Source organism: Saccostrea cucullata, unplaced genomic scaffold (genome assembly GCF_032062105.1).
Source record: "Saccostrea cucullata isolate Sc308-1 unplaced genomic scaffold, CSIRO_AGI_Scuc_v1 ctg14564, whole genome shotgun sequence".
Lineage (NCBI taxonomy): Eukaryota > Metazoa > Mollusca > Bivalvia > Ostreida > Ostreidae > Saccostrea > Saccostrea cuccullata.
This window is the reverse complement of record NW_026919608.1, coordinates 1-13,310: the sequence shown is the minus strand read 5'-3', so window position 1 is coordinate 13,310 and position 13,310 is coordinate 1. Positions and strand designations below refer to the sequence as shown.

General features: G+C 33.1%; 2 protein-coding genes across 2 annotated transcripts; both read right to left on the bottom strand.

Moving 5' to 3' along the window:
* Nucleotides 1-1,615: 1,615 nt before the first annotated feature.
* On the bottom strand, nucleotides 1,616-10,601 carry LOC134234156 (fibrinogen-like protein 1-like protein). The gene is made up of 3 exons (XM_062716221.1): nucleotides 10,510-10,601; nucleotides 2,277-2,441; nucleotides 1,616-1,977 (listed from the first exon to the last, which is right to left on the bottom strand). Exons 2-3 carry the CDS (start codon nucleotides 2,338-2,340, stop codon nucleotides 1,742-1,744), a joined length of 300 nt encoding a protein of 99 aa, XP_062572205.1. The 5' UTR covers nucleotides 2,341-2,441; nucleotides 10,510-10,601; the 3' UTR covers nucleotides 1,616-1,741.
* Nucleotides 10,602-10,994: 393 nt separating this feature from the next.
* LOC134234147 (tenascin-N-like) lies at nucleotides 10,995-13,217 on the bottom strand (the record flags this gene model as incomplete). Its single annotated transcript, XM_062716210.1, has 3 exons — nucleotides 10,995-11,137; nucleotides 12,201-12,263; nucleotides 13,124-13,217. Coding segments are annotated over 3 exons (300 nt in total), but the record flags the coding sequence as incomplete, so codon positions are not given.
* Between the last annotated feature and the right edge of the window lie 93 nt (nucleotides 13,218-13,310).

Below are 13,310 nucleotides of genomic sequence, written 5' to 3'. Positions count from 1 at the left end.
CAGAATTGAACAAATATTAGTATAAGATAAAATGCATATGTACACTTCCCAGATGACAAAACAGCTACAACGCTGTCTTTGTTTATAAGATTTATTATTTTAGTTTTATTTTAGAGGAACTAAGATTTATTTATGCAAGTGGTAATCTAACTTACACCCACAGCTCCCTTTCTAAGGAGGAAGTTCTGCAAAACGATATGTCAGTTTTTTTTTATATATTCTTTTTATACACGTGAAACGGTTAATTTTTTATTAGATAGTTCTCAGAACTTTTGATATACTTCTCGTTTATTGTCAGTCATATTCCCAACAATGAAAATGAATTTGAATTACAATATAATATACTGTATTTCAAAACTCCACAAAAATCCTTACAAAGATGCATAGCAGGTTCAAATAAGTATTCTATCAAGTCTATTCTCTTTACTACTCTATAAAATATTTAAAACTGGGAAGGGGAAATTTCAAAAGTACTACCGGTATACAGCAGTATTTCGAGAAGTGTTGTCAATCAAATATGAATACTTAAAAACGACAAAGAACTTTGAGTTTTATAAAATTAAAATTAATTTTTTACCAAAATCATTTAAATTAAAATGTACTTTTCCAAATTTTATGCGACTTTTTTTAATGATAAATCTATATCAAGGCTTTTCGACATAATAGACATCTGCTACTCGTAAATATACTAACCTTGTAATTAGACATTAAATTTTGCAAAATATTTTGTTAAATACACACAAGTACTCTGATATGGAGAGGACTTACATAGGCAGTGCCTTTATTCATAATGAAATATTGTTTAAATCTTAAAATTTACTCTGAAATTGATAAGTGACAGTATGTATGTATTTATTTGGTAATCTGACCTTGTGATCATGAAACATCGTAAGCTTAAGTCAAAAATCTGTATTTCAATAAAAAAAAATAAAAAATAGGCAGTCCAGAATGAAAATGTTTTTAACTTTGCCCAAAGGACTCCTTTTTTGTGCACTTTTAGAGATTCGGCTCACAATTCATAAAAATTTTATAGATTATTTAAATTTTGACTTAAGTCTAAGACTGATTCATGATCCCGGGGCCAGGTATTCCAACACTATGTCGGAATTGCCATGTGTGCCAATTACGCCACGGTATTAACAGACCTATTTCTATATTCATATAAAACACATGCAGAACTTATTAAAAAACTTCTATACGAGAAGAAGAAAACACTTAGTGTGACTTTCAACTCAACAGTTTGATCTATCGACGATATATTATAATTAAATACTAGTTATTTTGCTTTTTATGTCAAGTTGACATATCCCGGTGAGATTGAAATAAAAGATACAATAGAAAAGAGACTGACTTAAATGGTAATCTTACATCAAAGCTTTATGATGAACGAGATAACTTTACCTTTTGCATTGTCAACTTCCATAATGAACATGTATAGTACATGTAGCAATATACCCTTTTGACCTGCTTGTGAAGTTCATGCCTAAATACGCAAGAGCATGGCAAGTTCTGAAACAAGGTTAACAAGTTAATGAAATCAGGATATCGTTTGAAGTCATCATTTTGCATGTTTTATGTTCGATACAGTGTTTTTATTCATGATACATGTGTAGGTACAGTAAAACAGGTCAAGAGAAGTAATTTACAATAAGTGTGTAATTACAGTAAGTATGTGATATAATCTTCCTGATACGTTAAAGATTGAAATAAATACCGCGAAATGTACTCAAAACGTTTGATGCTACAGTCGTGTTATCATAAGAATGGATGAATTTAAGGTTGAAGAGGGGAGAACACCCTCGTAATAGTCATGTGTTCTTGGACCATTAAGAAAAACATTGTAACAGGAGTTAAACCACCACGCCCCTCCGTAAGATGCCGCACAGTTACCGGAAAGTAAATCGTTGTCGCAATCGTATGATGAAAATGGCATCCCATCCATGGAACCGCCAGAAGACTTATTGGTACTCCGATCGCCTGAAATTTTATAAAAGCTTAAAAGAAAAATAATGAAAGATATTGAGATAACAAAGACTATTCTAGATCAAAAGTCCATTAGACAATACAAAATAGGAGCAGAGAAAACATGGACTTTCAAAACATCGCAGATGGGATCAGGTGCCATAGAGGGGTAAGCATCCTTTGACGACAGGTCACACCCGCCATATTCTTTTTGTCTTGATAGGGAAACAACGGGAAAATCCTACTAAAACACTACTAAATAAATAATTAAATATATCCAGTAATTTAAATGTAAATACATGTTGTTCATTTACCAGCAGTTCCAGATGCCCTTCCGAGAGTTATAGTGAACTTTTGAGCCTCAGATGCTACTTTCATGTTGTCAAATCTTTCATACCATGAACCGCCATTAATATTTGTAATACCAATATGAAACAATGTTCGGTGTGGTGTTGTCAGAAGATGAATGATCTCATTTCCTTAATAAAAATAAAGAAGAATTGCTAAGTACATGTATTGATTTATTACATACTTAGTCATAAATACAGATAATTTTATATATGCGATATATATGTCTGGTGTCACAATAGCTGTGTCAGCTCTGTAGGGCTAATACGGATCAAAATACACCCCTAGTAAATAAACCGTTAAAAAATAGAACTTGTGATAAAAACATATTTTTGGGGCTACATACATGTATTCTTTTTATCTTAACTTTTTGATTGTTAGGATACTTTAATTAACATAAGATTGTTTTAACTATGGATCGGGTCTACTTGAAAGATAGAAAGATACCTAAACAGTGTAAGACAATAATGTATGTATATGTTAGAAATCTGTCTATGATGATTTTTCTCATGTTAATTTGTGCTGTAATTAATTACTAAGCATGAAATAAAAATAATGAAAATTATCATTTTCCACATATGCTATATCAACCCTCGACCAAAATCAGCCCTCAGGGTTAGGACTATGGCTGATATTGAAATCTCGGGCTGATACAGAATGTGATATGGAAATTGGTATGGATTATTCTCTATATACATGTACATGTCTCACATTCACATGAAACATATATCTTGAATTCAATATTAAGTTTAACAATACATATGCGCAATATACAATATTCTTATTAATTAATCAATAAAAGATTTATACTTAAATACAAAAGGAATGCAATATCATTTTTAGATGAAAAATTATAAACAGGGTATAAATTTGGACTTAGAAAGTTAAGATATCTTCAAACTTCGCCAAATCAGTGATTTAAGTAAATTGAATGATTTTCATTTGATCAATAGAAGTGTAGTACAATTTGTTGTACGTATCCTGTGCCGAGCCCCTATATAATATACTGTAAAAGCACAAATTTTCGTGGGGGATTAAATTTCGTTTATTTCGTTGTTCACAATATTCAACGAAATTAAATCCCACACGAAATTATATATGACTATATATTGAATAGGGTTACTTTCAAAACAACGAAATTAAATGTCCTCTAAACTATATTTGATGACAAATCAACGAAATTTTATGCCCACGAAAATTTGTGTTTCTATAGTATTCCTGTGCTGTACCCCTTTTGTGAATGTGTAGGTATGACGTCACGCTTTGGTGTGTATCCATTAGAAGAAGACGCCATTCTGTGTAAGCACCCACGGGTAACTTTTCTGAACCCTATCGACCTGCTGTGTGCGGTCAGAGGCTGCCGGCCGTGTGCACCTCACTAACATACATAATAATCTGCTGCTGTGTGCGCTCGTTATCTCTGTATATTTGTGGGTTTTTTTTTTACTTTATTGTTTATGTAATACAGAAGTTAAAGTTGACCCCCCTCCCCCCCTCCCCCCAGCAGAAAAAAACCAGGGGGTAGTAAAATAAAGGCTACTTAAGTCTAAGACCGTGCTAAAGTAGGACTTAAGTACAGTCTAAAACTTAAGACCGTAACTAGAAGCGTACTAAGATTTGGCAATCTTACCAAAACTTATGCCTAGGTCACATTTAAGCCGATGGTCGGGCGACTAAATTTTTCTGGTCTTGTCGGCTGAAAGAACAGGATCGGCCGACACAGTATCGGGCGACACGGAGCAGTCACATTATTTCCTAGGGACACCGATGACTTGGATAAATAACACAAAAAATCTTTTTTTTTTTCTTTCGAAATCAGCAATATATTTCATAGATCTATATTCAGATAGGTGACGTGAGTACACGCCTGCTAATCGATCACTTGCACAACCAGCAGTTGTGTATAACAATCAAAAGAGATCGATTTCCGGTTGTGCAGTTGATGCGAATAATTCCAGTGCACAGGTAGTAAATGGACTCGATTCAGGCAATAATTGATATGTTTATTAAAATATAAGAATGTGATTCCATGAGCAATTTATTTTTCTTTAATTTTACACTCTCATAAAATGCAGTGATTGTCGATTAGCGACTATATTTGTTTTGAAGCAAGGGCTGGTAGAGCGAAAACGCTGATTGAAAACAGTATTCGCCGACTAAAATTCGTTTTAATCTCAACTAACCTTGAAAATTCAATGTTCACCATGAGTATGCAACAAGTGCATCCTATCCACCAAAACTGGGACTTCGATATGTGTATAATTTGACAAATATTCGAAGAAAAAACATTGCTTGTGCATGCGATCATTCAGTTGTGAAAGAGATCTCGGGTTATGCATGAGATAAAGGATAAAAAGTTACGCAAGTATTATACAATCTCCATAATTCACCTCTTATACTATTTTATTTTTGGTAATTATAAAATGTTAAATATTGTCTATAATATGAAGACGTTGCAGGGGCAGATCCAACAATTTTTGAAAAAAAAGGGGGGGGGGTTGTCCAGGTGTCCAACACTCATGCATATACATGTAGGCACTTTAAACCTAGCAACACTGAGTTTTCAACGGTTCTATGGGGGACTTTGACAAGCCAATAACAAACAAACAAAACAAAAACACAAACAAGCAAGCAGGGCTCGGATTGTATGTGACGGTACTCGGAGGAAAGCATATTAAACGAGGGAACTCTATTTATAGCGATCAGAAAGGACAGAGAATGAACAACATGTACAGTGTATTTATTTTATTCGAAATATTTTTTTTTTATTCAAAGTATTTATTTTATTCAAAATATTAGACGTAATAAAATATCCGTGTTACATAACTCTCTCTCTTATCAAATAGAGGGGGGGGGTCCAACCCCAGGAACCACCTTCTAGATCCGCCAATGATGTACAGTCATTTTTGCAAGCACATTTTGACTTTTTCAGCAGCAGCGGCCGATCTCTTATATCGGGAAATGAGGCGTTATTTTTCATAAGTTCTGTAAACTAATCTTAATTTTAAAAAATTTCTTTAAACTGAGCATTTATTGTTGTTGTTACAATTTCATTGTCATTTGTAATTGGGTAATTAATAATATATGGTTAATATATAGAAAGAGTTTACAATAGATACTCCCCAACCAGGGAGTAATCAAGATATGAAAGGAAATCGTCATGGTTTTCCAGATAATAAGGAAGTGGTTAAAGTTGCAAGGTGAATAAAAATTGAAAAAGTTTTTCAACACACTGTAGTAAAAATTGTTTTCAATGTGCAACAGATTTGACAACAAATATTTTTCTTACATTTTTTCCATCAAACTACGCGCCTTGATTAGCCTACTGCAGAAACCATGGGTATTATCACGTGATAAAGATCCAGGGTTTCAGCATGTGGTTCATCTTGAGAGACCTACATCTTCATTCATACATTCTTATAATTCATCATTGACTTTTTATTGATTCATTGATGACTCCATTTGATGAACAAATGCACTAAAATTTCTATTAAATTAAAAAAACCATTTTATTTATTTTTGCTTTGAAGACAGTCTGAAATGAAATTGATCTATTTCAGCTTTGAATATTTTGTGCTTCCCATGCATTGATGCTTTTCAAATAAAGAAAGTACTTGTAATTTTTGAAATTATAAATTTTGCGGCTGATTTGATGCTTTGCATTAATTTTATTTGGAATGTTTAATAGGGATATTTTTTATTGAACGATTATTTTGAATTTTTGACGATTTTTCCCCTATGGTATACATGATGAATAAATGTAATAAATATAATTTGTGAGAAAAAAAAAGTGTCCAACAAGTCCGGGGGGGGGGGGGGTCCTGTCCAGAAGCACCTGTAATGTGATGTTGTCATCTTGATCCTTTCCATCTCGATAACAAAATTCAGGATACCTAGCTTCAAAACACCAGGAAATATTTACCCCTTGGCAAACAAATATCATCGAGAGCCTGCCTCTTATTTTTTTCACAGACAGCACTTTTACTATAAAATATATATGAAATGAAAGCATGAAAAATTCACTTTTGTTGAAGTACCGTCAAAATAATTAATAAAGGTAAGGTATGTTTGAGTTAAACAATTTCGTACTGAAAGAAAATGTTATACTGCCCAGTATATGCTGTTTTTTTTTTTTTTTTATTTTTAATTTTTTTTTTTTATTATTATTTTTTTTTTTTTGCATACGGAATAGCCATATTAAAGATGCATTGGATAATTCACACAAGATTTATGATTTAAATAATACACACATAATTTTTTTACTGTAATTATATTGATTGTAACTGAAACTTTAACCCCCTCCCCTAACAGATCTACTTCAACAGTTTACTTATCTTATATATCTTTTTTTCTCACAAATTCATCTTATTTGCAAGAAAATTCTATAGTTTAATGTTTTAAATTTTGCAAGACTACGTTATAATTATATAATGTTTAATTTTATTCGTAAAGTTTGAAACTTTTTGTCCTTCATCTCATGCATAACCCGAGATCTCTTTCACAACTGAATGATCGCATGCACAAGCAATGTTATTTTCTTCGAAAATTTGTCAAATTATACACATATCGAAGTCCCAGTTTTGGTGGATAGGATGCACTTGTAGCATACTCATGGTGGACATTGAATTTTCAAGGTTAGTTGAGATTAAAACGAATTTTAGTCGGCGAATACTGTTTTCAATCAGCGTTTTCGCTCTACCAGCCCTTGCTTCAAAACAAATATAGTCGCTAATCGACAATCACTGCATTTTATGAGAGTGTAAAATTAAAGAAAAATAAATTACTCATGGAATCACATTCTTATATTTTAATAAAAATATCAATTATTGCCTGAATCGAGTCCATTTACTACCTGTGCACTGGAATTATTCGCATCAACTGCACAACCGGAAATCGATCTCTTTTGATTGTTATACACAACTGCTGGTTGTGCAAGTGATCGATTAGCAGGCGTGGAGTAATGTTTGCAACGCAATTAAACTGGCAGAATCGTAAAAAATGTGACTCAGTGTTGAAAATGTGTGTAAAATTTGTATGGAATTGACAAATGGTGCATATCTAAGCAGCAAAGAATACTTAAGATTTCTTTATATGTTACGGATTAATTATTGATGTTATCTCCGTTCAAGAAAATTATATCAATCAATGCATCAAAATTTTGTTTGTGTTATGTATCCTTAATAGGTTAAATATTCACAAGTCGGCCAATAGTGGCCCGATCATCGAGCTCTGAGCTACAGTTTGATTTTAACCGTCGGCCGAAATTTTCAACACCCTTATTGTCCAACGACGGACGACCGACTTAATAAACTGACAGCCGATGGTCGGACGATGATCGAAGGTTGGTCGACGGATAATTGCACTTGAAGAAATCGGCCACCGACGCATGAAAAATTATAACTTGGACCGATGGACACAAAATTGGTCGGCCGACAAAAAAATAGGTCAAAATCGGCCAAGACAACGGCCGATAAACTGACGACTGTCACCCGAAGAATCCCATTTTTGCTTCAAAACCCGTCGGCCGTTGGTCGTTTTTGGAAATGTGACTGGGGTTTTAGGCGACCGGCAGAGGTGACTTAAGTATATCTTAACTTTCTTGTACAAATATTTAGAATCATTTAATGTTGATTTTCGATGTTAAAACATTCCTCTATTCATATTATGCATTAAAGAAAATTATCTCTATTTGACGCTGATTTATTTTTGCGTGGGGGGGGGGGGGGGGAGGGGCTGATCACTGATTCCAATATCACTCCCAACACAACATACATATAAATACAAAATTTAATTTCAGGTAGACGGAAAATAGCTCTTCAGAGCTAATGTTCTTTGTTGATGTACCCGACTTTAAATAAATATTATCTTATCTTATCTTATCTTATCTTAGGGATATGTCTGAAATTAGTGGGGCTTCTGTTTTAGAAATAAATTGAAAACAGTAATGAGCCATGAATCTGTATTTTCACTTTGAAACTATGAGTTGAAAAAATTTGTATAATTTGTTAAAAACAGAAAAGAAAGAGGGTAATGACAGTAATGTTAAAGTATCTGTAAAGTAGAGTAAATGTAGAACGTGACAAGTGCGGATTTAGACAGGGCTCACTACAGTTCTAGAGAGAGAAAGAGAGAGAGAGAATGTTATGGTGTAAGACATACTTAAGCTGTTAAGTAGTACTTATAAAAATTCTGCAGTTTTTGCTTTTGACACGCATGGCCTGATGCATAGCAGGGATTCAAAATGTATTGAACTTTTAGAGTTTCAATTTTATGCGGATAGGCGGTCGATTATCTTTTCTTGTCTGCGATAATAACAGGGTAAGTGAACATTTGTCAAAACAAAAGAGTTACAAAAGGGAAACGGAAAACACCTCAGGTGATAAAACAATTGTCGTGAATATTTACAATGAACCACTAATCGCCACTTTCTCACCGTGAGGTATTTGTTTTTAAATATTCCGAATAATTTATATCATAAGTATAATTTTAATACGAAATCTAATCAAACATAACTTAAACCGATAGGTAAGGACTTATTTCAATATGTGATTAATTAAAACCCTTACTGAATCATTTTTGGCAATATATCTATATAAAATCAAAAACCATATGATGACTCATATGAAATATTTTTAACATAAGTTTGACTTAGCTAAGAAGTAGCTAAGTTCGTTTTATGTTACGGTTTAAGACATACTTAAGTAGTACTTAGTCAGGTCCTAAGATTATGCTTAAACCGTACTTAGGACCCTACTTAAGTCAAAAACTTAGCAAGCTCTATGTTACGAGCCCCTGCATGTTTAATGAAACGTGGGAATATTTTACGGTTTTCAAACGTTTGTATCCATTAATAATAAGTATTTTTTTTTTAATGCGAAGATTTCTTCGTAATTCAATAACTGAAACGTATTGCTGTAAAATCACATAATAAAGAAAAAGTTGAGTAACAAATGCAAAAATGAACTACATAAAAGCAGGAATAAGCCCGAATTGTCAGTCCGTAGACCGGAAGTCCAAGGTTTACTTCACTGTGTTAGTTTAGAGAATATTCGACCTCAGCATCTGTAAATACCAAAGAATAGTTCTTTTGATCAAATGTTTTGTTTTGTTTGTTTGTTTTTGTTTTTTTTTTTTGCATGGTAGACCTGCACGCTGTGGTTGAATGGACGAGAGTGGGGCGTTTTTCAGCAGTTATTGCAGGCCGGAGGATCGGGATTATCTATACATATAAGTTTAAGTGATAGTGTATGAGGATTGAGGTGGGAGAAGTAATTCAGAATTAAAGGTTTTCTTAACATTGAAAAGATTGTTAATCAGAATGTTCTTTCCGTTTATAAAATACGAGATAAATAATATATTTATTTCCATAAAGTGAATCTGTAAAAATAATTTATTATATTTGATATATAAAGTTGCTCATCGCTTACTATCGAAAAATGACAGGTCCCATTTTTTAGAGCATCGAATTTTACTTTTTGCATAAAAACGTACTCTACACAGTGCGTGTCCTATATTCTTAAATTGAAAATAAACACATTTTTGAATAAAGGCGATGCATGTGTCTTACTTCAATTTATATTTTATGCAGCCAATATTTGCTTGAGGAATTGATAAAGTTTAAAATGGTATCGTTTTTGTTCGATTTTTATCCAACTATAAGTTTTTTAAGATATTCGCAACGATCGTCTCCATCTGTTAGACGCATGCCTTTTCACACATATCGAAGTGGTTTGATGATCAAGACTCATTTTCATTGTTTACTTTATTTATTTCCCGGCCGACAATTGATGGTTACATCAATTTTTTTCTTATGTGTTACTTTGTTAGGTTTAGAGATAACACTCAACGTTTGAATCAAATCATTTCAATTGGTTTTAAATCTACATTTTACTTTACTGCATTCATTTTTATAAATTATTAGATTAGAAAATGTTATATTTGTAGTTTACTGCCTGTTGCGATTCTTCTGCGTATCAGTGAGGTTATAACTGAGTATTATCAAATCATATACATTAAATACTAGACCTACAGTTCTAATACATACAGGGAATAAATGCTAGTTGCGTGTCCACAATAATTTGCCGAAAAACGAAAGTATCACATATTGATTTAAATATCGTAGTTGAAAAATTAGAAAGTAGTTCTTTAGGGTTGAATAAATTATTTGATCTGCAATGTGCCATTTAATATAAATCTTACCTAGCCAGAATTCTCCAGACACATTGCCAAAACCATTTTTATATTCTATCCAAGTTCTATTAAAATTTTCAGTTAAAGGATGACGCCATTGAAATACCTAAAAATATAAAACGTCAAAGATATTTTTGTGTTTATAAAACTTTTAAACAAATAGTATGCTATGGCAGATGATATAAGGCAACCACGTCATATTGTGTATTAAAAACTAAAAAAAATTAAAAAAAAACCGTTTTCTGGTATGGCAAAAAACTTAAATGACAATTATATCAATCAATACTCTAACTAGACTAAGACAAAGCAATAGTCAATTCAGCTGTATATGTGCTAATCTTATAGAATAATCAATTTTTGGGAAGCTCACATTACATGTAACTGGAACTGAAGAAAGCAAAAATGCTGTACAACATAATGTTTGTCTCAATTGTTGTATTTGTTGTGGGCGTGAGTAAGATATGTTTGGAACAATAAAGTCGGCTAAAGGCAAGTTACCGTCCATCCTTGGGGTCAATATCCATGTTACAGAGTACGTCTATGGACTTTCCACTGGATCCCCAGGGATAAATCTGGTATACGCCCGTTATATTATATCCATTATGTAGGATTTCCCAGCAGTCGAACGGAAACGAATCTTAAACATAATATTGTGTAACATTAAATTACTGGTTAGAGGTCAAAGGTGAAATTTACTTGTACGCAAGGGAAGACCTTCTCATAAGAAATAAACATGTAGTACAATTCTCAGTTATCAATAGACTTTCAGTAAGGCGTCAAGCCATAGGATATATACTTGTGAAATTTGAAATTTCTAGTTGTAACTGTTCACAGTATGGACAAGTTTAATGTCTATGGTCAAGGTCAAAAACGTTAAAAATAGTTATACCTGTTCTACTACTATTTCATATAGGAATGAACTATAGCAAGAAGTATTTGAGGCAATCTGTTGCGGAACTCTTCAGCGTCGGAGGTTTAAACGAATAGCAAACAGCCATGAAAAATAAACACGTTTATATTTTGCTAGCTCTAATCCTTTGAAAGGTAAGAAACGAGTGTTTCATACTGATAGAGACTTAAATGGATGTCCAAATGAAAAAAAAAAATAATTTCAGCCCGTATTGATTGAAACAAGCGGTCAAAGTCGGGGCAAAAACCCTGAATTACGTTGTATGGGATTGCTCTGAGATGTCGTAGTGGACACCATGCAAAAATTTTAGTATCTACGACATCTCACTGAGATTAATTACAGGGTCTGCTCTAGAGTTGCATAGGGAGGAGGTGATTCTGATTCTTACGACGCGGATACATGTACAAATCCGCTGCGAGGTGGATACCTGTTCATCAGTTCATGCCACAGTAGGTGTTTGTATGAATGAGATCCCTCATGTATTACTCAATGGCCCTGTATGGTAACTATATTTATAAATTTTCAGCCCTCCAGCGGCACGTGTTGGTGTTTCCACAAACAAACATTGAGGCAATTCGGGGAAGCGTGTACATGTATTAACAATTTATTCTAATAAGAAACCGTACCGATACTGTGAATTTATTTACCTTATAATTTTGAAAAAAATATATCATTGTTTGGCTTTACTATATAGCATACAGCGACAAAATGATATAATATTTTCGAAAGTATTTTCTAAGTAAAACTTAACATACAATAGAAGAAGAAATCATGCCCTAGGTTTACTTACATTTCATTGTTGTTGTGAGAATAGTGGTAGTTGTTGTTTTAGTGATTGGTCTTGTTCTGTTTCCTGAAAACACAGGAAAATACTTACTTTTATATAAGTTGAACATGTTCATACACACTTTAAACGTGGTGCAGTTTACTTTCTTCTTTGTATAATTGAAGATCTAATATTAACAGTTTCATAAAAAAAACAAAGCGACAATGCTCATCTAAGTAAACGTGGCCTTTATGTTTTAAAGAGTGTCTTGCAATGTATTGAACCGTCACTGTAGCTCAGTTGGTAAAGCGCCCTCTCCGTGATCGTAAGGTCGGTTGTTCGAATCACGACTGCGGTGGATTTAAGTCAAACAAGAATAGTTTGCAACTGTTCCTTCGACAAGTGCAGGGCACATTGAAAAGAAAGTTGTGGGTACTTCAAATGAGACATAAAGAGCCAAAGCACTGTTTCACGGTAGGCATTGGCACGATTAAAAGAACCCTCATTGATATATGGTACTGAGTGCCGAATAAAGTCTAAATTTAAAGCCTTTCTCCGGTATATAGTGACGTCTCTATATGAGTGAAAACTTCTCGAACGGGGCGTAAAACAGCTTACAATCCAATGAATAACCATGAATATTTTACACTGAATTGTCGCACTACACGTGCACCCTGAGCCAGAGATACTTTTATTCAAATAACTTACAAGGTCTCGCTGCTCTGAAGATCTCTCTCCTTGTACATTATGTATATATTTTATTTATTGTATTTAATTTAAATATCTACTTCGTATCAACTTAACCCCTAGATTCAGAAGTGTTTTTATTTAATCTTTTCGAAAGGTATATTGTGATATTTATTCGAGCTGTCAACTAACTGAGTTACCAATTGAAATTGAATGGTGACTTATTCACAAAACTTAACGAAGAGCAATATATTATTTACCGCAATCACTGTTGCATAAATCGGAATCACAGCACACAAGACAGAGTTCAGTCGACCTTTTACCGAAAATTGATGCAGTGGCACTTCCACATTTCTTTTTTTAGTCAGATAAAAAAAAGGAAAATGTTAGATAATAAATTTTTTTTTATCATATTTGCATTTATGTTTTATATTGTGGTATTTTTTT